The 24,553-nt window shown below is 40.3% G+C and overlaps 1 protein-coding gene across 1 annotated transcript; it reads left to right on the top strand.

Moving 5' to 3' along the window:
* The first annotated feature begins 1,189 nt into the window (after positions 1-1,189).
* Positions 1,190-23,492, top strand: ABCG8 (ATP binding cassette subfamily G member 8). Its single transcript, XM_042467065.1, has 13 exons — positions 1,190-1,392; positions 3,999-4,107; positions 6,989-7,145; positions 7,970-8,205; positions 9,088-9,220; positions 11,745-12,014; positions 12,777-12,962; positions 13,084-13,129; positions 14,440-14,639; positions 14,759-14,835; positions 17,876-18,143; positions 19,070-19,185; positions 23,355-23,492. The coding sequence occupies exons 1-13, from the start codon at positions 1,190-1,192 to the stop codon at positions 23,490-23,492; spliced, it is 2,139 nt and encodes a 712-aa protein (XP_042322999.1).
* The last annotated feature ends 1,061 nt before the right edge of the window (positions 23,493-24,553 follow it).

Below are 24,553 nucleotides of genomic sequence, written 5' to 3'. Positions count from 1 at the left end.
GCCTGAGAGGGTACGACTTGCCAAAGGTCCCCTAGTGGGTTTCCATGACTGAACAAGGATTTGAACCCTGCCTCCCAGAGTCCTACTCCAACATTCAAACCACTGCATCACACATTGCTATTGTTACCTTATTTTTAATCTTATTATTCCCACCACCAACGTCATCGTCGTCGTCATCATCATCATCATCATCATCATCATCATCAATAATTTTAAAATGATAAATTCAATAATGTGTTCAGAAGAGGAAACTTTAGAAATATGAGTTAAAAAGGAAGATGAAAGAGAAGGTCAAAAGTACTAAGAAAGCTCCAACACAAATAAATTTCAATTCATAAAAGGTAATATCTGTCAAATGATGGAACCAATTAAAATGTGGAACAGAAAAATCAATACAGGTTTTTTTAAAATTTTGTTTAGAATTTCTGGAATTCTAGAATTTTCTAGAATTTATGGCACTGGTCAGGAAAAGTACAAAAAAGTCCCAAGATCTCATCACCATGGTAAGCAACCAGTGATGAGAAACAAAAACCATCTAGTCTGAACAAGGTGAACAAAAAAAGAACGTAAACACAAGCAAAATGTTCTTTCAAGAATATATATATATATATATACACATATACACAGTGTTTTTTTTAAATGGATCAGAAGCAGAAAATAAGTAGATAGTCCCTTAGACTGTTGGCTGATAAGGGAGTTAAAAAAACATTAAAGGAGAATAAGGAGATTATAGAGAAACTGAAATAATTATTTGCATCTGTCTTCACTGTAGAAGATCTAAAACCATGGAGATTATCAGGTGGTGGTGGGGAGCCAGAAATAAAAGGCAAAGTTGCATGATCGCACTGAAGATTTTCAGACACATTGCACTTATCCAGGACTTAACCCATGAAGACCCAGGAATGCTCAAACCATTTATGGGGAAGTCCTGGGAATTGTTTGTTGCTGGGACCTTCCTTGATCTTCATGGATTAAGTCCTGGATAAGTGTGACATCATCTGAAAATTTTCAGCACGATTACGTGACTGCCTTTTTCTTCCCCGATTTCCCCCCGTCTGATCATCTCCCATGCCTGATCTGATATATAGGATCATAGAATCATAGAATCTATGATTCTATATATCAGATCAGGCATGGGAGATGATCAGACGGGGGAAAATTGGGAAAGAAAAAGGTATACTCCTGGGGTATGAAGTTTCAAGAACTGAAGCAAAGTAGAGGGATGGAAAAATATGTTCCATCACTTTCTCCCATATCTGAATTTCATTATGACAAAAATGAATGGAAACTAAATCCTCTCACCTATCTTTACTTCAGTCCTATCTCAGTAGATTTTGGAGATGTTTACAAGCATCAGCAAGCATGTGGACATAAGCAATTCAACAAAGATTGGCATGAATTCTATTTTTAGTCCTAAACAGAATAAACACTTTGGCCTGTTACAGACAGGCCAAAATAAAGCTGCTTCGAGTCACTTTGGAGGTATGGTATTTCAATGATGCATGCATCCTAAGAGTCCAAACGCAGCACCAAAGCCACGCTCTGGTCCTAAGGACTGGAGTGCAGCTTTGGTGTGGCTTTTGGACTCTTAGGATTCATGCATCATTGAAATACCATACCTCCAAAGTGACTCGAAGCAGCTTTATTTTGGCCTGTCTGTAACAGGCCATTGAATACCTACTGGGTCAACCTATGTCTTAACTCACCCTTCAGCAACTGGGACTAGCCAAAAAGGATTCCAACCACTGTTTCCTTACTTTTTCAATTTTTGGAAAATGAAGACCATCACCGAACAATCCTGGGGTAATTTTGCAGTCCTGGGACTGGTTAAAAAATAGGAAGAGTCTACATAAATAAGTTCTCACAATGGAGGAATGTCAAAAGGGGAGTTCTCTAAGAGGCTGTATTGGAACCAGTGTTTTTTTAAAAATTGCTGATAAACAATTAGGGAAGCCATCATGCTGTAGTGGATTGAAAATTGGACTGCAGCTGTGGAAACCAGGTTTCGGCCATGGAAACCACTGGGTGACCTTGGGCAAGTCTCACACTCTCAGCCTCCAAAGAAGGCAAAGACCAAACCCCTCTGAAGAAATCTTGCCTTAGAGTTGCAGTAAGTTTGAAACGTATTGTGTACTTGAAGGCACACAACAGAAAAAAACAACAATTAGGAGTTAGAAGGGGGAATGTGAAGTGACCAAGTTGTGACACTACCAATTTATTTATTAAATTTAAATTATACCAGAAACTTCTAAAAGGATTTCTTCAGATTTGGAAAATGTACATTGAAATGGTAATGTAGTTCAATGTATGTTAAGTGTGACCTGATGCACACTGGAACAAAACAATCATAAGTCCCTATACATGCTGATGGGGTCTAAGATGGTGACTGACAAAAAAGGATTTTGGCTCATTTTCTTCTTTGCATGTTGATTCAACATGATCATGAAATAAGTGAACAGTAATATGATTAAATGAAAATCTGGTAACAAGAGGTTGTAATGGCCACCAATTGGGAAAGTTTTAAAAGGAATTAGAGAAATTCATTTCTGCTGATAATGCTGACTATATGCTACTTCTGGAAACAGAAAACTGGGAGTTGGGAAAGGAAAATGAATACAGTACATTGTTTTCTCCAATAAGAATTCTTCTCCCCCTCCCACCATAACATTTTCTTTCTAGCATTGTAGAGGTGACATTGTAAATTCTACGCACCTAAAACTTTTATTCCACCCCCAGTATTTTTGTTCAAACGCACACACAAAAATCCATTCAAAGAGATAGCCGTGTTAGTCTGTAGAATCAGTATGTAGAGAGATCTTGGAGCACCTTTGAGACTAACTGAAAAAAAAGAAATTGGCAGCATAAGCTTTTGTAGACTTCAGTCTACTTCCTCAGATGCATTGGAAACAGATTGTAGTCTGCGAAAGCTCATGCTGCCAATTTCTTTCTTTCAGTTAGGAGTTTATCATACTGGCCCTAAAACGGACTCAGTGTGTTCTAACTGTGTGTGTGCATGTGCGCACACATTTAGAACACACTGGGCCTGTTTTAGGGCCAGTATGATAAACTCCTAAGTCTCAAAGGTGCTACAAGATCTCTTTATGTACAAAAACCATGATATAAAAGCACATACAAACAAGCTTCATTTATCGTTTCATACCGCCTAAGCAGTGTCTAAGCGGTTTACAATGTAAGCTAATTTGCCCCCCAAAATCTGGGTACTCATTTTACCAACCTCGGAAGGATGCAAGCCTGAGTCAAGCTTGAGCCCTTTTGCTGGTCTTGAACTCACAACCTTGTGGTTTTGAGTGGCTGCAGTACAGGCATTTAACCACTGTGCCACCAGGACTCCTGTGCCACCATACGTACAAGGTTGGAACATTACAAACATTAAAAAAAAAGCACACAACCTATACACAACATCCTTACATACACATACACAACTACTCAGTGTAACATAATCTGACAAATAACACACCTAAAACTTTTACATTTGTTGTGTTGGCATTCCTTTTGTGACTTTGCCTGCCCACTTTCTTTGGAGGCCTAAGCTGAACAGCCAAATGAAGTTTGAAGTGACTTGAAGTTTTAAGTTACTGCAATGCTAGAAATTTGATGGCTGGAGGAGAATTTCATAGGTGGACGGAGATACAAAATTTTTATTTGCGAAATCAATGGCTTTATTTTGCCCTCTTCCCCCAGCTACACTCCCACTTCTGATCTTAAAGGTAACACATAGTCCTCCCCTCTGCTCTTCCCCAACAAGGGGTGGTGGTGGTGGGTATGGGTTATCACACTGTAACAGTGAGGGGAGGCCTTTGGGTGCAGAGGGAAGAGAGTACCAACCTTCAGAATGACCAAAAAATGCCAACAGTGTGCCAGCCAATGTCTGAAACAGCTCACATATGGATTAGCACTTCCTCACCTTCCTTTTGCTTTTAAAATTAACCTTAAACCAAAATGTCAAGCAAGTGACAATCTTATAATGATTTCTATAGGCAAAGAGGCATCTCCAAGACAGTATTTTTTTGCGCAGAGGACAACAGCCTGTATTTTACATACAATGGGAAATCAAATGTTCTAGAAGTCAGAGACCTCAGCTACCAGGTAAAGGGTGACATTTGTTTATATTCATCTTGTTCTATCAAAGACTTAAGTTGGAATGCTTGTTTTAAAAAAAATGCTTGAAATGCTGAAGCCATTCTCAAAAGTTATAAGGACATCCCTGAAGTGACAGCTAATGGTCTGCAAATCTTTCACAATATAAATAGTTCTGGGTTAGGAGGAAAGGATTGAAGAATGGGGAGGGAATAGGAATGGCAAGCAAGTATATAGGTGTCGGAAGAAAGATCTGGAGGTACAAGGGAGAGATATACACATGAAGATGTGAGACTATGGGTCAGACTAAATTATGCAGGTAACATATAGTTAGAAATGGGAATTCCTTCAGAGCTGAAAGATATTTGCTTGTCATAGCACAAGCTTTTCACACTTCATGTCCCCTAGATGGCAAATTCAGTTTGTTTTGTGACTTGCCATTAGGAGGTAAATACAGGCTTTTTTTTTGTAAGTCTGATTGTTCAGGAAACTTTACTAGAACATTTTCTCTGGAACATTAATACTGTATGCTCTCAGGGTCCAATGACATTGTATCCATGGCATATAGTTTAACCCTTATATATAGTTTAACCTGTTTCGTAGCAAATGTACTTGTCATACTGTAACATAACTCAGCCTTAGATTCAGAATATAAAACTCAATGGTAGCAAGTGGCACACACCTTGTGTATTGTTCCTAGGCTTTTTCATCAATTTATAGCAAGGATTACATACACTAGAGTTTAGCACAGCAGCAGACATGCTGGCTAGGGAATTCTGGGAGTTGCAATTTTAAAAAGTGCCTTTTATAAGCTCTACATGTTGCCACAAATGTGACTTGGGTCCAAATCACACTGCAGAAATTAACCAGTTTCAGACTGCTTTAACTGCCCTGATTCAGTGCTAGGGAATCCTGGGAATGGTAGTTTATTGCGGCAGCAGAGCTCTCCAACAGAGAAGGCTAAATGTCTCACAAAACCACAGTTCCCAGAATTCCCTAGTATTGAGCCAGAGAAGTTGAAGTGGTCTCAAAATGGATTATTTTTGCAGTGTGTTTTGGATTTAAGGCTGCAATCCTACACCATCAGAAGATAATCTGCAGCCTGCAGGTTACATATAGCCTTCAGAATCTGCGTGTGCCTCCTGTCATGGATGCTCCTCATTTTCCTGAATCGCTTTCCTATGTACCATCACCGCTAGAGATTAACATGTCAGGGAATTACTCCAGTGCTAGAGTCCTCCACACAACCTTTTGGTAGGTTGTCAAAAGCCTGATAGAGATAGGAAACATAACAACATAATAGCAATAAGAAGCACAACATGATAAAACAATCTTCACACGCCTTCTTATTTAATTCTAGTCTGGGATGGCCATATGTCCTACTTTAAAGAGGACAGTTCTCTAACTAAAGGAATTTTTGAAGGGCTGTTCAGTCTACATCTTATTTAAAGAGAAAGACTCATGAGAAGAAAGAAGAGCAGCAAAGGACATGGTCTTTAAAAAAAGGGTGGACTGCTACCTGCTAGGGGTGGTTTTGCTGGAGATTTTGCACTCAGGGAATTGGATTCAATGGCCCATGACCCCCATTCCCACTCTATGACTATGAATTCTATGACCCTAAGAGGTCTAATCTACACTGCAGAAGAAATTATGCATTTTGACACCACTTCAACAGTCATGACTCAATGCTATGAAATTCTGGGTTGTGAGGTTTTGTGAGCTATTTAGTCTTCTCTGTCAGAGCGCTCTGGTGCCACAACAAACTATAAATTCCAAGATTCCCTAGCATTGAGCCATGGCAGTTAAAGCAGTGTCAAACTGCATTATTTCTGCAGTGCAGATTGGACTAAGGAGTTTATCACACAGACTTTATAACCCAACTGCACCCTAATGGGATGCAGCCAGGATGCAGGCGGGAATGATTGCACTTAATTCACATTTAATTTCTGTGGCCGAGTACAGTCCAGCTGCATCCCAGGTCCCAGGCACTGCTTTTCAAAGTTGGAAAGCTCCTGGCTTTGAAAAGCAGCTTGCTGAGCATGCCTGGGACCCGGGATGCAGCCGGCTGTACTTGGCCGGTGAAATTAAATGCGAATTAAATGTGATAATTCCTGCCTGCATCCCGCATCCCAGCTGCATCCCATTAGGGTTCAGTCAACTTAAATGTCCATGTGATAAACTCCTAAGACAGCAAATGGAGCAGGTCCACAGGTCACCTGGTCATATCCACTATGGGGAGATTGATTACATTTTCATTTAAAATATAATAATTGTCAGAGATCCTGCACTGGAGCCATGGTGCTTCAGTTCCTTGATCCAACCCTTGAAACCCACCTTAAAATTCAGTCACTCATCCCAAGTGATGGAGTTCAGTGATACAGGGTATTGCAGGATGATGAAACCAATCCCCTCTTGCCAATGAGGGGGCTGATCACATCATCCTGCAATGTCCTGCTCACCAACAGAACTCCATCTCATGGGATAGCTGACTGGCTTTTAAGATAGGTTTCAGAGCCATTTGTGATCATAGTAATAATGCCATGATCGTGAATGTGAATACTAAGCAGTTATAAGACCGTACAAGTCTTGGTAAAAAACAAATAGTTTCACAGGATGCCAGACACCATTTCTAAATCATTTAAAAATTGAAATTTAAGTATTTAGGGAAGGGTCTCCTCTGTATGAGATATTGAAGATTACTGTGATGAACCCCATGAAATTGTTGGACACTTCACTTGGGAAGAAACTGGGGTAGAATTTGAATGTAGGTGTCACAGGTTGTAAGGACTATCAACTAGACCACCATGGCTCTTGACCTGTTTAAAAATACACTGGATTGTCCTCTTTCAGACAAACTTTAGACAAACATTTCTCCTTTATTTTTTGCTAGGTTAATGTGGCCCCACAGATTCCCTGGTTTGAAAAACTAGCGGAGCTGGAAATGCCATGGACATGTGCCACAGACAACGAATCCCACAGAGTAGCCATACAAAACCTGAACTTCAAAGTCAAGAGTGGGCAGATGCTAGCCCTCATAGAGAGCTCTGGTAAGGATTATACCTACTACTATGTCATAGAATTGTAAAGTCACAGAATCATAAACTCATAGAGTTGGAAGAGACCACAAGGGCCATCCAGTCCAACCCCCTGCCATGCAAAGCATCCCCGACAGATGGCCATCCAGCCTCTGCTTAAAGACCTCCAGGGAAGGAGACTCCACTACACTCCGAGGAAGGAGTGTGTTCCACTGTCGAACAGCCCTTACTGTCAGGAAGTTCCTCCTAATGATGAGGTGGAATCTCTTTTCCTGTAGCTTGCATCCATTGTTCCAGGTACTATTCTCTGGAGGAGCAAAAAACAAACTTGCTCCATGTCACCTCAGTCTGTGCCGTAGTCCTACCTCCATCATCCCTTGAGAAATAAGGAATGTGTGTGTATGTTGTGTGCCTTCAAGTCATTTCTCATTTATGGCGACCCTAAGGCAAACCTATCATAGAACTGAAATTCTTTTATTACGGTCAAAGACCAGCATCAATATAAGATATAACATAACCTGTCATAGAGTTTTCTTGCCCTGTTTCTTCAGAGGGGTTTTGCAGATGGCTGGCTGACTTGTGATGTAGTTGGGAAGGATTGCTTTGCTATGTCTTCTGCATTTTTGTCATAACTTCCAAAGTGCAGTATCTGAATTGGCCACATGGGGAAACAAATTGGTAACAAATAATAGTAAACTACCTTCCTTAAATGCAATAACAGAAAAGGGTAGTGTCCTGCAGTAACACTGGGTGATAAGTAAAGTAAAGTAACTAGTTTTTAAAAAGTAATATTCCAAGCTTTCTCACGCATGATTTTTAATCTCTTTTATTCCCAGCTTGTGGAAAAACATCTTTATTTGATCTGATAACATGTAGAGACCATGGAGGCAAAATTACATCTGGTGAAATTTTAATAAATGGAAAACCGACCACTCGCCAACTGGTGAAGAAATGTACAGCCCATGTACGGGAAGATGACAGACTGCTACCCAACCTGACAGTCAGGGAAACATTAATGTTTATTGCAAAACTGCGTCTTGCAAAGATTTCAGATTCAGAAAAAGAAAAAAGGGTAATTAGAATGAAAATTAAGTTGTCAAGAATGTATTTAATAACATTAGCTAAGAGACTGTGTGAGTTGTTGGATAAAGAAAATCTCATCATCTGAATGTGATTATTTGTCCTTTTTATCAATAATGAAGCATGTTTTGCCTAATATGTCCTGTTTTCATATGGCTTGCTATTTTACTTGTTCTGTGCTCTTTGATAGAAAAATATGAACTGGCATCTTGTCATGTAAGTGTTTATCTGATTCTTGAAGGAAATGCAAAGGAAAACGAATGACAGGCATTTTTATAAAACAGCTTTTGGGGGGATAAAAAATGTAAATGGCAACTGTCTATGTAGGCTTGAGCAGAAAATGGAAATGTTACTTTTTAAGACTGTAACTCCTAGAATTCCTCAGCCACCATGGGGACATGCTAGCTGAGGAATTCTGGTATCCATAACCAAAAAGTAACTTTTCCAAGTTTTCTTAGAAATCTGGGATGTGATGGAGAAAAATCATAGAATCGTAGAGCAGGAAGGGACTACAAGTGGGAAAGATGTTTTTCTTGCTTGTGCAGTAATCACAGCCGTCCCTTTGGGTATACTGCCCCACCAGGTGACACCTCCATCTGAGGTGTCACCTGGTGTGATCCATATCCCCTCACTCCTCTAATGCTGCCACTGGCACACAGGGTGAAAAATAACCGCCAGCCCCCCACATCAGACAGTCTGAAAAGCACTGCTTTAGAGTCTACCTGATCTTAGTCACCAGCCTGGAACTTTCCTTTGTACAGAACTATTTGTGGAAAACGTAATTTAGTTCTACCCACTAATATATGTATATTACATGTGATATTTGATTTAATGCAACGAATGATAATACTGGCTTGTCTCATAAATTCTTCAGGTCGAAGATGTTATAGCAGAACTAAGGTTGCGGCAATGTGCAAATACAAGAGTAGGGAACGAATATATCCGTGGTGCTTCTGGGGGAGAGAGGAGGAGAGTAAGCATTGGAGTCCAGTTACTGTGGAATCCTGGTAAGAATAAAGAGGGAGGTTGCTATACAGAAAATAGATTCATGTGGGGAGTCTAAATATATACTGATGGCTTCATTGTTGTGATGTTCACTCTCGTCCTGGTATAATCTTTTAGTGAATCTTAATGTTTTTTAATGTTTAGTGTTTTAATCTGCCAAATTGTTTAACTGCTTTTTAGAAAACTTCATATTTATATTTTTATCAATATTTTTGTATAGTTTTTAATCCGTATTGCTTTAGATATGTTGTTAGCTACCTTAAGGCCCACTGTTGGTAGGAAAGCAGGATATAAATGGATAAAGAAAACAAGCAAACAAATCTCTCTCTCTCTCTCTCTCTCTCTCTCTCTCTCTCTCACACACACACACACACACACACTACACATGGATATAGGTCATCACAAAAAAGTACAGATATGATATAAACATAATGAATAAATGATATAATATTAAAACATCACATTAGGTGTGATATTAAAACAAACTTAAGCATTAAAAGCATCTTGATTTGGGGTATCACATATGTTCTGCTTGTTATGGAAATACATGGTTCATTCATTTTCAATTGAGTTTACTTTATAAATTAATATGATGATGCATGGTAGATGACTGGTGAGGACACTGCCTTGCAGATGGAGTTCATGAACATAATCCCCATCTTCCTCTCAGACGACTTTAATAATGTGATGGATAAGTGCCCCCAAAGGTTTGTTGTGTGCAGCTGGAGAAAAGGTAGTCTGGAGGCCACATGTAGCCTCTCAACTAGTTTCTATAGCCCCCAAATTCTTCAGGACCACTCCAAAGCTACCAACATTTCAAAAATATTTTGTGGTGAAAAGATGGCCCCAAGTGGCTGAAAGATGTCCCAAATATTACTAGTTGGAGTCAATTTGATCCTCACTCTCACCTCCCTAAGAAAGCTTTTAAATCCATTTTGCTGCTGAAAAAATAAAACTGGAAGTTATGTGGTATTAGTTCCAGTCACACACACCAAGCATGTGTTGTAGCCCACATTGGAGGTGAAATATGACCTCCCTGCCACAGCTGTTTCCCACGGTGTGGGCCTTTAGGTATCTGTAAAGGCATCACAAGTCAGAAGGTATGTGCAGATGGATTGTTCTTAAAGGTTAAAGTGCTACTGGAAGTCTGAAGGACTATGGTTGCCAACTGAAAATTAGGGTGATGTTTCCTGTTGTGTGTCTTCATGTCATTTCTGACTGATGGTGAACCTAAGGTGAACCTATCATGTTTTTTTGTTTGTTTGGCAATATTTGTTCAGAGGGGTGGTGGTTGCTCTTGCCTTCCTCTAAGGCTAAGCGTGTGCGACTTGCCCAAGGTCACTCAGTGGGTTTCCATGGCCAAGCAGAGATTCAAACCCTGGTCTCCAGAGTCATAGCCCAATGCTCAAACCAGTACAGCATGCTGACTCCTGCCGCTTTAATGATTGTATAGAAGGATTTTCAGCAGGTGTTTCTTGTCATGCAACCCGTGCAGAAATTCCCTCTTCTACTCAACCATTAAAGGTACAAGAGCCCTCTCCAGTTTTCACTCTGGCCTTTAGCATTTTATATAAGGGACACCATTTAACTATGCCATTGTATTTAATGGGGCTTCAGCATCCATGGATTTTCGTATCCTTGGGGGTTCTGGAATCAAACCCCAGCGGAAATCAAGCACCCACTATATTTAATTTGTTATCAAATATTGGCTGCCAGGTATAGGGGCAGGTGCTTGGGAGATTTTCATCCTGATGCATCAGAATAACTTGATTGATTTGGTCAGAGCTTGGAAAATCAGTTTCCAGAAGAATTAATATGTAGAAGTCATCCCAAACTGAGCTGTGGTGCAAGTAGTAGAATGAATATAAAAGCATGCTGAAGCCAGCCCAAACTGAGCTGAGCTATGGGAAAGTTAAAAATTATCTGTCTAAACTCTGGACTTGCATAGACGAGAGATGCTAATTGCTCTTTGGCCTCAGTAGCATAATACCTTCAGGTAATTTTGAGATTTTTTGACATGATCTGAACCCCTGATCACAGAGGCCTTCGTCTTTAACCCTATATCTGCCTGCCTAAAGACATTCATGCTGTATACATGAAGAAGGGTTGCCTGTTTTCCTATCATACTTCTGTTCAACATGTGAAGAAAATGTTTGGACAGGTCTGTCTTCTTCTCAAAATCTGGATTACTATTATCTCCGAAGAATTGCCCTGCATATTCCATGTGATAACCTGTTTTTCCTTCCAACCTGTTTTTCCTTCCATAATGGGATCTTCTCAGAGATATGTGTCTCAGTGATGAGTTGCAAATTAAGCCCAAGTTTATCTTTCAAGAATCAATCACAACAAAAGCATACATAGGTGAGGACAAGCATGTCCTGTGACAAATAGACATCTTCCATAACTTAAAGAGTTCCTCTACTAAAAACATGCTATACTTATCATAAGATGAACGGGGAAATCGACTAGCTTTATTTGATACAGGAACAGACTGTGCAATTTTTAATTTGCTTTTGTTTTTGGAAGGAATTCTGATATTCAGTGATCCTACCTCAGGACTGGACAGCTTCACTGCTCACAACCTAATAATAACATTGTCCAGATTGGCCAGAGGAAACAGATTAGTCCTTCTGTCGGTTCACCAGCCACGATCAGATATCTTCCAGCTTTTTGATTTGGTGCTGTTGATGACATCTGGAGTCACAGTCTATTCTGGTGCTGCCCAGGATATGGTCAAATATTTCACACAAGTGGGTTATCCCTGCCCGACATACAGCAATCCTGCAGATTTCTATGGTTCGTATACTTAGTGTTGTTAAGAGAATACCTTTTCTTTGAGCTTATTTCTCAGAAGCTAAATGTTTTACAAAACTACAGCTCCTGGAATTCCCTAGCATTGAGCCAGGGCAGTTAAAGTTGTCTCAAACTGGATTATTTCTGCAGTGCATCTGGTACCTTGGCCTCCTAGAGTCTTAGCCTAACAGTCAAATCATTATATATACTGACCCTCAGATTTCTAAATAAAATAATCAAATCAAAATGTATTATTCCCCTAACAGCTGCTCTCTATCAATTCATCTGTTGAAAAGAGTGTTTCTTTTAAATATATTTTTGGCATCCCCTACCTTTTAAACAACAACAACAACAACACCCCATTCCCATGTGTAGAAAAATAGCCTCTTCTTTCTGACACACTTCCATGAATTGAGGTGAACTTACCTGCACAGGGGAACATTTGACGATAAGGGAGAAGTTGGCTATTTTGCACACTTTAAGCTAAGGAAAGCTTTACTATTTGTTTCTTCTGGTGGTAGCTAAGGTAGAGTTTATTTCAATAAATGAAGAAGAAGACTATAGATGTACTATTCCAACTACAGAGGAGGCAATTTTGAGAAACAGTTTTTAGGCAATTAGAAAAATGTTAGAGTGGAGCTTTGGGGAATAGTCTTGGTTTCCTATAGTCTAAAAAGGATAATTGTAAATGTAGAGGTAAAACTATGCACAAATGCAGTGGTGATATGTGGATTGTATGACTTTTTGTTGGGTACTCTTTTACAGTTGATTTGACAAGCATTGACAGGCATACTGAGGAAAGAGAAATGGAAAGTAAGCGAAGAGTTAGCTTGCTTGCTGCCATGTTCCATGAAAACATCAAACATTTTGACGATTCGTTGTGGAGAAGCAGCCGAAGGGAGAGCGTGACACCTGTTTCTGAACCCAGGTTAAAAAAAAATAGCATAAAAGGTTTTCTCTGACAATGAACTTTTGCACAAGTCTTGAAACATTCCTGTTTTCTTTTTTTCTTCAATTTCTGACAGCTCGCCATTCACCTTGGAAGAGGTGATTACTATCAACACCTCTACAGATGATCAGTTGCCAGGATGGTTACAACAGTTCACTATTTTACTAAGGTACTGTTTGAAGTATTGGTCTGATGCCTCTCCAAGGTAAGAGCCAAATAATAACTGAGGTGGGCAGTGGATGGAAATCTAATTAGGATGCCAAGAAGCCAAGATGACTGAATCGAGACTGTTGCATTATGGACAGTCAAGCTTGGTGAGCTACAAGACAACAGGTAAAGAGGAAGATTGCGCTGCAGGTGGAAAGACTCGATCAAGGAAGCCACACATCTGTAAGCTGGCAAGACCTGAACAGGGCTGCTGATAACAGGGTGATTTGAAGTTCTCCTATTCATTGTTGTTGTTGATGTTGTTGTCTAGAATCATAACACAATGCTCAAACAACTACACCACAATGGCTCTTCTCTCATTTACAGGACTGAAGTTGACATGACAGCAATTAACAACAAATGCATTTTGAAGAACAGAAAAACATTATTATATGGAAAATAGCTTGCAAAAATATAAAAGAGTTGGGACAAGTGGGAAAAGATGCAGACATTTGGAAAAAATATTGCACAAAATGTGTACATTGAGAGTAGTGTGCATGTACAAATACCTGTATTGAGGGTTTTTTTTAATGGATTTTTCTAGACTGGTCTGAAGAAGCATGAGCTTTTGCAGTACAGCTCATTTGTTTTTGCCAGAAATTGGCAGCTGCTGTTGCATCCCTGTTCATCTGTTCCCTATCAATAGACTCTTTTCTGCTGTTGGGGAGCAGGTTTTGTTGTTGTTGTTGTTGTTGATCACCATGAGTTACAACTACAGAGGTTGTAGGCACACAACAACATCAACAACAGCAATGAATGGGAGAACTTGAAATCACCCTATTATTAACATAGTACTTTACTGGGTCTGCAACAGAAAGTTCTTTTAAGATGGCGGTATGGTGTGTTTTCTTTCTTTCTTTCTAGAATTAGTAAGCTTCTATGCCTTGCTATCAAACTAGCTAACAGGATAGGTTGGAAGAGTTGGGCAAATTAATACATCTTCATCTGATGCCCAACACATATCAGGTTCAGTGCAAAATGGCAGGTCTTCTTGGGGGAGGGGGGTGTTTTGTAGGCAAAGTGCTACTCATCAGAAGGCCATCACTGAGATCAGCTAAGTTTAGAAAGTAATGGGACCTACAGATATACTTTCAATGATGTTTTTATGTTCAGTTTCATAATAGGAGAAAGGAGTGAATCAAATGCCTGGGTCTCATGGTATTTTGAGTGGGATTCCTGATCTCAATAATTATGTATTCTAAAATTCAAGGCATTTTGGTTTTATTTTTTCAAAGTTTATAATCAATTTGGTTTTTTGTTTGTTTTTTGTAGTCGTCAGATCTCCAACGATTTTCGAGATCTCTCAGCATTACTAATCCGTGGATTTGAAACTCTTCTCATGTCTTTACTAATCGGGTTTCTTTATTACAACCATGGAAATAGCAAGCTGTCTATTCAGGACTTGTCAGCTCTTCTGTTTATGATAGGAGCCTTGATTCCTTACATTGTGGTTCTTGACAGTATCACAAAATGTAAGTTTCAGTGTTACCAGTGCAATCACAATAGGAGTTAAAAAGAAAATTTTGGTAGACAACAGTATAAAAAAACAACACAGTGGGTCCATTCTAACAAGAAACACTTTCTATTGTAGGTCACTCTGAAAGAGCAGTGCTTTATCAAGATTTTGAAGATGGGTTGTATTCTGTCAGTTCCTATGTCTCTGCCAAGGTAATTGGTTTCAGTTCTGGTAAGACCTGCTGTTTTCCTCTGAAATACAGAAAACTGGAAAGTACAACAGAGACATGGGGAGCCATGGCTCACAGCTTGAAGAGCACTGACTTCCCTGCTAGAGGAAAGCTTGTTATTTTAACATTGTAGCTATAATTAATTGTAGGGTTGTTGTTGTTAGAGGTTCTCAAGTTGACCTCGACTCATGGTCTCTCTGTGGATGAGACATTTCCAAGACCTTTGATTCAGGCCCAAGGCCTCCCTAACTGAATCTAGCCATCTGACATGCGGTCTTCCTCTCTTTCTACTACTCTACCTCTCCCAGCATTATTGTCTTTTCTCAAGAGTCCTGTCTTCTCGTGGTCAAAGTACAACAGCCTCAGTTTAATCATCTTGTCTTCCAGGGAGAGTTCAGGCTTGATCAGTTCTAGGGCCCATTTGTTTGTATTTTTGGCTGTCCTTGGTATTCTCAGCACTCTTCTCCAGCACCACATCTCAAATAAGTTGATTTTCTCTTTAACTGCTTTCTTCTCTGTGCAGCTCTCACATCTGTATATGGCAATGGGGAATGCAGGGGCTTGGATGATTCTAACTTTAGTGCTCAGTTGTACATCTTTGCTCTAAGAACTTGTCTAGTTCTTTTATCACTGCCCTTCCTATTCCTAGTCTTCTTATCTTTTGCCTGCAGTCTCCATTCTGATCAATGTTTAATCCAAGGTGTGAGAAATCTTTAACAATTTTAATTTCTTCATTGTCTAGGCTGTATTTATTTAGGTTCTCCATGGTCATTATTTTTCACACGAGGCCTAAAAAGCAATTGCTCTCATTGAAGACCTCTATCGTTTCTGCAGCAGTAACAAATACTAAGGAAAAGGCAAACAAACACTGGGCAAAGCTCTTGAAATGATATGCTATCAACTTTTCTTTATGTTCAGCGGCAAGCCTCTTTAGGATCTGTCTAGTGCTGTCATTGCTGCCCTTGCCAATCCCAGTCTTCTGTTGTTGTTTTTTTACTGCAGTGTCCGTTCTGATCAATGTTTGATCCTAGGTAGGAGAAAGGTGGAGTCTAGTAATATACTGTTGCTTTGTTGCAGTGAATTACCAGATGATGATGATAGAATCATAGAATCATAGAGTTGGAAGAGACCAGAAGGGCCATCCAGTCCAACCCCCTACCATGCAGGAAATCTCAATCAAAGCATACTTGACAGATGGCTATCCAGCCTCTGTTTAAAGACTTCCAAGGAGGGAGACTCCACCACACTCTGATGATGATGATGATGATGATGATGATGATGATGATGATTGGCTGGAATTCTGTATGAGCTACTTAGTTAACTTCACTAAGTAATTTCTCTTTAGGCTTGCCATTTCACGGCAGTGGGCGGGACTTTCCCGCCTCCTGGGGGCGTGCCCGGTCCCGCCCCACCCTCCCCCCATTCCCGGGTGGCTGCCCGACTCAGGGCTCCTAGGGCTGCTGCCTCCCTTTCATACAGTGCTGAGCAGCATGTCTGGAGCAGCAGCAGCGGTTGGAGCTAGCAGGGGGCAGGGTCTGCTGCTCTGCCCTGCCCCTATTGGCCAGCCCTCTCAAGGAGCCAGCCCTCTGCTTCCTTATTTGGGCATGCTCCAATGTCGAAGCGGAGGGGGCTTTGCAGGCAAGTTGCTTTTTGTTCTTCCTCTCTTTCTCTTTCTCTTTCCCCTCCTTCTGTTCTTCTTGTTATTCCGTTTTTTTCTTCTCCTCCTCTTCCCCTACTCTTCTTCCTCTCCTTTTTCTTCCTTTCTTCCCCCTCCTCATCTTCTTTTTCTCTTTGTGCCTATTCTTCTTCTTTCTCCTCCTTTTCTTCTTTCTCCTTCCCCTTTTTTCTCCTCCTCCCCCTTCCTCCTCTGCTGTTGCTGTTGTTATTGTTGTTGTTGTGTGCCCAACTCCTTTCTGACTTATGGCAACCCTGCCTCTAGTCCTCTTATTTACCCCCCTCTCTCTAAGCCCCCCTCCTCTTCTTCTCAGGGGTCCAGGGCTTCTCAAGGCTTTGTCCCCATTAGAAAAGGAAAAAGACTTTGCAAGGGATCTGACCCATAAATCCCCCCTAAGTTGAGACATACCTGGGAAAAAGAGGGGGTGAGGGGTTTGGGGGGGGGGTTGGAGGAGGCAAGGAAAAGGAGGAAGGGGGGAATTGCTAAGAAGGCTTGGGAGTGGGACTTGTAGTTTGCAGTGGCAAAAGGGGGAGCCTGTGGTCTTTCAAATCCTGTGCCTGCTTGGGAGTGGGATTTGTAGTTGTAGAATGGGGCGGGGGGGTATTTGGCCAGAAAGAGAAGTACATTTCTGCCATCTGTCTAGGAATAATGCCAAAATGTCCTCCATTTTGAGCAGCCAAAGAAACATGCATTTATATTAACATTTTAAAAAAATTATCAAATTTTTCATGTGTCCTCCATTTTTAAAAAAATGTGTCCTACATTTGAAAATGTAGTCCTACATTTGTCCCGGTTTGGAGGTCCTGACTTATGGCAACCCTATCTTGTCCCAACTCCCCCCCCCAACCTGATGCAGCAGCAGGGGGCGGGGCGGGGTGGGGGGAGTATCATGGCACTGATGTCACAAAACAGTTACAGAGGAATAGATCTAGGTAGCTGTTCTGTATTCCTGGTCACTGCTTAGTCCTGATCATGACACTATTGCACTGTTAAAGTCAGGACAATGTTAACATTTCAAAAAGTTTAGAATTTAAAATAGAATAATGTAAACAGGCTAAAGGCATATTAAGCAACTGAACAAATTAAAATAGGCTAAGACATTTAGAACAGTTTAAAAACCATGTATATACACTGTTTTGATAGACTCTCCATGTTGTTGCAATAAAAACCTAGAGAAATAAAGTCCAGTCTTGAATGGGCTCCAGAGCTTGGAAAAGTTATTTTTTGGACTATTGTTGTCAGAATCCCCTGCCAGTGTGCTAGTCTGGAAGAGCAACTTTTGCAAGTGTTGCATTGATCTTGCTAAGGTATTATTTTAAATGTTAATGATGTTGCTTTTCTCAAACAGATATTAGGAGAACTTCCTGAGCAGTTCTTCCTTGTCATAGTTTATGGGATTCCCATCTACTGGCTGGCAAATCTCAGGCCTGATCCGGAATGTTTCTTTCTGAACTTGCTGCTCCTTATGTTTTTGACATATTGTGCCCGGGTAATGGCCATGTGGATCTCTGCCCTGGTGCCAACATTGCAGATTTCAGCATTCATTGGCAACATGTTATACACAACATTCTTCCTGAGTGGAGGTTTTTTGATAAGCTTGGAAAACCTATGGACAGGTGAGTTGAAGATATCGGAAATACAAGCAAAAGACTATTAGGCAGAATGAGTCAGCTACCTCAGGCAGCAGATTTTGAGTGTCATGAAAGGGCAGCAAATTGTTAGTTATTCTGTTTTTAGTGCTGGAAGCTGAAGAGGGATTTTACTGAGAGAAGGGATTTTTAGTCTCTGGTATATAACTCTGTGCCCAAATAACTTTGGCTTTGGGTACTATGCACCTTGATCTGAGTGGGTGGTATTTGATGGGTTGCCATTTGCTACTCTGTCACAAGAATGAACATGTATTGAGCATCCTCTGTACACAATGTGTGGAAGGGGAGAAGCCTAATGCTCCTGGTTTCTATCTGGTTATGAAGTGCAGTGTGGAATGCCTGGCTTGAATGACATGTTTGGTCAAGGGTTTACATCTGGCCCTTCATCAACCAGAGGTTAAATTGAGCTCCTCTCCCAGAAAACAGCAATGCCTTGAAGGTCTATGAATTATCTTCAGGGAGTCTGTGAACTTGGGATAAAAAGCTGATAAACCCTATTGGTTCCATAGCTTTCATTGGATTCTCAGAGGGGACTGTCTTGCTGTTGTAGCCCTTCTCTCAGAGGTGAGGTATACATAGACCTCCAAATTTTGTTGATCTGCAAGTTCCATCTGCATAGCCAATAGTGGAGTGTGATGGGAGCTGAAGGGCAGAATTCTGGACATGTACATTTTCACCATCTCTTCCCTATCCTATTTTAATGTTCTTAACTTATCACATAAACTATATCACTGCTATAAATTGTGTTGAAAAGCTAATAATTCCTGATGAAAAGTGTTTTCCCTTCCCCGCACTGAAATTGTAGCTTTCCAGTTTTGGATGACTCGTTTTAGATACTCCTGACCCATTTTAGTAATTTGTATTGTACTAAGTTATTTCTATCTCTTTTCCAGTTCCATCGTGGCTATCTAAAGTAAGTTTTGTCAGATGGAGTTTTGAAGGTTTAATGCAAATTCAGTTTAGAGGATTCACTTCTGGGAATTTAACCTATCCAGTTCCTGAAACACTTGTAAGTCACATTAATTCTAGATATATTTATTACACTGTATTATTTCAATTAATATAATTTGTCAGATATAACTCTGAATTAATGAAAGAGAATCAGTCTTACTGCAAACTTTTGACACTAATGCAAGTTTTGCTTCAATGTTCCCACTTATATAGCACAGGAAGTTAAACCTGTAGAACTTCCTTCCAAATAAATATACATAGGATGTGTACTGTTATTTGTTCTATGTAGATCACTAACATAAGATTACAGTTTATGGGGGATCCGTTCTGAGCCTCCCTACAGATAAGGAAAAATGTGGGACGTCAAGTCTCATTGCCCTCAATGGCGGGTGTGACATATGTGCTGCTGAGTGCATGCACTCCCATTGAAAGCCATCCACGGTTGCTTAATCCGCAGATGGCAAGCTTGTGGATATTGAGAGTCCCCTGTTTAAGACTGAGGAGTCTGACTATGAAGTCCTAGGACAGTGCTACTCAAAGTGGTGGTCCATGGACTGGTGCCAGTCCCTGAACCATTGGCTGTCCATCCTTGGTGAGTTTTCAGGAAAGAAAGGAACAATTGTAGCCAATGGGCACAAATATAGTACCAGTCTCAGACCTATACTGGCCTGAGTACACAAAAACTATGATAGCCCTAAGGACAAACTGTCAATAGTCATAATGCTGAACCCCAAGCATCTCAAGCAGGTTTCTGATAAGAGGTTTGCCTTGTTTATTTTCATATTAATCAGGAATTCGATGTGATTGAACTACAATTCTTAACATTTCTCACTATTGGCTATGCTGGTTAGGTATAATGGTACTTGCAGTCTATCAATATGCAGTCAGGCCACACATTATATAAACAATCATAGACAAAACTGACCATAACTGAAGATATGCCACTTGTGAAAACTGAGGCACTGTGTGTGTTTGCGCGCACATACATATACACATGCATACATATATATTGGTTGCATTACAATTAATCTCTCTGAGATCTGCTTTACATGGGGATGAGGAGATTCTTGTTTGGTGAGCTAAGAGCATAAACCTTGGGCTCCTGTTTTATTTCCAAATTAAAATAATATATGTCTTCAATATGAGGTTCTCAAGGTAGCTTATAACAGATCATATGTCACTTTCTCACGTCTTGTATGGAGTTTTTTTGTGTGACATAAGGCATCATCACCCACATTCAGAAAAAACTAGACAGGTTAGAAAGTCATGCAAACTGTCAAGGAAGAACTACAAAGCACCATGATCTATTATCTCTTGCTTTTCTACTCCTTCATTTTCGCAGTTATTTTTGTCCTGCTCCACTTCTTTTCTCTGAATTCTTCGGGGAAATTGTTAGCAAAGAAAATAAACTGAAAGGATGGAGAAAGACTACCAATGTTTTTTCTTCTCTCTGTATTTTGACTGCAGTCTTTTCCACCCTTCTCTGCCTGTTGATGGGAAAACCTGGAGAGGCTGGAATCCTCTTTTCTCCACCAACATAATTATATTGGTGGTAAAGCAAAGTTGGCTTTAGAGATGGGAGCAAGTTGAAAAAGGCTATGGTCACAAGTGAAAGACGCATTTGCCAATGATACAGGCAATTTTCTAAGCTACCTTTTCCAGAGCACCTTAGCTTCAACATGTTGCTCCCCTAAAAGCCATGCATTGAGAAATAGATGGCTCACAGTGAGCATATCCACACTGATTTGACCAGAAAGTCCCAGATTTAGTTTCTGGAGGCACTTAGCCACAACTGCTGTCACCATCCCCTTCCTGTGTGAATGGGGGAAGAGTTCAATTGCTAAAGTAATGGACCAACAAAATTTTGCCCAGGCTGTAGTGTGCATATAATGTACAAATCACTGACCCAAACATTCTTACCAACTGCATGTTGGCAAACACAGAAAACATCTCAACTGATTCTTCTCCCCTTCATTGCCTCTGCTGCAGCAGAGCTGCACAATGCTTAGGTCTGAGTACCCCTCAGGCCAAAGACATTTAGGAGTCAACCAGCTTTGGGATGTTGCAGCATTCAGATAGCTGGAAGGCAGCTGGTGCACCTCTCCAGAGTAAAATAATACTTTGCTCTGGAAGTGGAGATTGAACATGTTCAAGATGGAGTAGGTGCCACAGAAAGGAAGTGGATAAGAAAACTCACTGGAGTGGAGGCCTAGGCAGACTATTACTTACCCCTAAGCTTCACTGTTTGTGTAATTTGTGCATTCCATTATAAAATGCAGGGGCAGCTGTAGTGGTCTGTAATTTTGTTTTTTATGGGGATCCTTGATAAATCGTTCTTGGGCTGAGATACAATAATGTGTAGGGTAAAAGTTTTTAAGGTAGAACAGCACTAAGTCTCATCTCAACCTACTGGGATTCAACAATTAGCACTATAGTTTTCTTTCCATGACTATTCAGTAGCTAGTCAAGAGCATGGAAGGGGTCAGAGTAGTGTCTGGCTATGTTCTCACAGCAAGGTGCAGAGTGATTAAATCATCTGCAGAAACCTCAAGAAGTCCCTAGCAGATCTCAGTGGATGCTGTCCATGGTCTGTATCTGAATATGGGCACAAACAGTGAGGGAGGAGGCTTTGGTTTTTGGAAAGGGAGAAAGAGAATACCAGCCTCTGCAATAACCAACAAAAGATATGCCTACATAGGGTTGCCACATTCCAGTCCCTCATATCTGGGCATATAATTTGCATATTATGCCAATTATTATAATCATGTATATTATTAGTTTGCATTCTGATTATGCAAACTCAACACATTAATTATTGCAGTTTTTCTAACCTCAGTATCAGTACCAAGTTAAGAGCTTTTTAAAATTCTTATTTCCCAAATGATGTGAAGAGAGGGAGGCTTCCAAGGAGCCCCAGAGAGTAAAGGGACTCCCTTTACCTTCTTGAGGCTGTTTGGAAGTGAGGTTCTGCTGTGCTCCCTAGCCCTAGGTTCAAGCCGTTGATGCAATCACCACACAACACAAGGCCATTTCTCCTTTCCTTTCCTTTCCTTTCCTACCTTCTGGGCCTGTTAGGGGAAGGAGAGAGGGAATGGAAGAATAAGATGTCAATGCTAAGCCTGTGCAGTAGCAGCCGGAGCCTGCAGGGTGGGATGAAGCCATTTCCAAGCTTGGGGCCCGAACAGACAGACAAAATAAAGCTGCTTCAGGTCACTTTGGGGGTATGCTGTTTAAATTATGCATTCATCCTAAGAGGTCGGAGGCTGTGCCAAAGACACACTCCAGTCCTAAAGACTGGAGCACAGCCTCTGACCTCTTAAGATACATGTCTAATTTAAACAGCATACCTCCAAAGTGACCCAAAGCAGCTTTATTTTGGCCTGTCTGTTCAGGCCCTTAATCCCCAGCAAGGTCTATTCTCACAGCCAACATTCTCTACATATTGTTCTTGAATCTTGGTTGGTGAGAGGGCCATGGAAGGAGGAGGGAGGCATAGTTTTCATCCTGGTCAGCCAAGCTGCAGATGGTTTACCCTCCCCTCCACCTACCTCCATTATCTCTGCTTGTGTGTGCTTCACTATAACCATGCCTGTCAAAAGAGGAAACACAAACTCTCCCCCCCCCCCCTTTTTCTGGCTTTGTTTTGTGAACAGTAATTCCCTTCACCACACCTCAGCAGTGAATTTGCTGGAAAACAGTGTTTAGACATTGTGTTGCACCACCTCCCAAATGATGCACTCGTCAAGAGAAGTGTCACAGTTCTTGTTATGTCTGTCAATCATAACCGAAGAGCCTCTTCTCTGAAACTTATAGATAGCTTCCACAAACTGCGGACGTGAAGGGAAAGAAAGCAAAACCCAGAAGGAAAAACAAGTTCGTTTCTTTGCAGAACTGTGCACCAAGGAAATTTTAAACATAAGGCTGTGATATTTAGAAAGTTGATTAATCAATTAGGCCAAGAGATTTAAAAGGGCTGCTCTTTTACAAAGTAAAAAGTTATGAACTTAAATGAAACATTTATCCTCTTTTGCATCCCTGCCTCTACTAAGATGGACCTTGCTGTAACATAAAAAAGCATGCTTTTATCATCAAACGTTTTATTTGTATGTACATTTAGAAATTTAATGTATCACTTAAAGTTCATGTATAAATAACTGAGTAGAATTCCTTTCATTGTATGTGAGCCTCCCCTTTTCACAAGCTATTGTGTAATATTTGTGTTTACAGGTGCTCCAAACCATGGGTTTAGATTCCTATCCCCTCTATGCAATTTACCTCATCTTGATTGGGATGACCACAGGCTTCTTGGTTTTATACTATTTATCACTACGGTTCATCAAACAGAAATCAAATCAAGACTGGTAGCAGCATCAGAGAAGGAACAAGGACAACGAAGGAAGAGAGATAACGTGTCAATATTAAACATCAGATCTGACTCGAAGGCAACACTTTAAAATGTCTTGTAAATGCTATCCATTTTTATTAATGTGCTACACAGAGAGGTACATTTTGTCTTATTTACTGTACGTTGTGGGGTCAGATTGGTATGATGGTTTGAGTGTTGGACTATGACTCTGGAGATCAGGTTTTGAATCCGCACTTGGCCATGGAAACCCACTGGGAGACCTTGAGCAAGTCACACTCTCTCAGCTTCAGGGGAAGGCAATGGCAAACCTCCTCTGTACAAATGTTGCAACGAAACCCCCATGGTAGGTTCATTTTAGGATTGCCATAAGTTGGAAAGGACTTGAAGGCACAAAAGCTCTCTATTGTGCAATAATTTGGAAGAGCCACCAGATGGCAGCAAAATACAGCTGGTTGAATACTGAATTTTTCCTGTCTTTTTGGCACATTTTTCTTGTAGTTGAGGAAGAAACTAGCTTTTAAGCCAAGACTTCAGTATTATATTACATAGTTATGATATGACAATGGTTAGATCCATGCAGCCTGCATATAACAGTATATTTCAAAGACTGAGATATTATTCTATGAGCCTTCCAAAAAGCTATGAACAAATGAAAGTCCTGCATAAATTAACTGCACCAGGGAATACTAACAATTAATATGCCTATGCCTTATCTAATTAATAGACCTTACTATTTGTATAGCTTTTGAATAATACAGAGAATTAAAACAGAAGTATAGACCTCTTTAAATAAAATCTAATTGCAAAGTGTTCTTCCTCACAGTGTTACATTCTGGGAAAGAATGCTTTGCAATTAGGTTTTTCTTAAAGAGAGTTAGTGCATAAACTGAACTTCCATTGCTTTTTATTTAGTTATTGTTTGATGTTTTTATCACAAAACCGGATTTTAATGGGCTAAATCCAAGTGTTAGCTCCAAACAGAGTTGAACAATTATAACAGTGGAAATTTGTTGAGTCAGCACTTTCATTGATTTAATGGTTCTTAATCTAGTTGGGACTA

This window comes from Sceloporus undulatus, chromosome 1 (assembly GCF_019175285.1).
Source record: "Sceloporus undulatus isolate JIND9_A2432 ecotype Alabama chromosome 1, SceUnd_v1.1, whole genome shotgun sequence".
Lineage (NCBI taxonomy): Eukaryota > Metazoa > Chordata > Lepidosauria > Squamata > Phrynosomatidae > Sceloporus > Sceloporus undulatus.
Note: the sequence above shows the minus strand (reverse complement) of the source record. Positions and strands in the feature narration are given on the sequence as shown.

Excerpts from the sequence above, each read along its gene's own strand:
- ABCG8 (XM_042467065.1), top strand. The coding sequence starts at position 1,190 with ATGAAGTTTCAAGAACTGAAGCAAAGTAGAGGGATGGAAAAATATGTT. Across the intron at positions 1,393-3,998 it reads AAGCAATTCAACAAAGATTG|GCAAAGAGGCATCTCCAAGA; the intron begins GCATGAATTCTA and ends TGATTTCTATAG. Across the intron at positions 12,015-12,776 it reads CAATCCTGCAGATTTCTATG|TTGATTTGACAAGCATTGAC; the intron begins GTTCGTATACTT and ends ACTCTTTTACAG.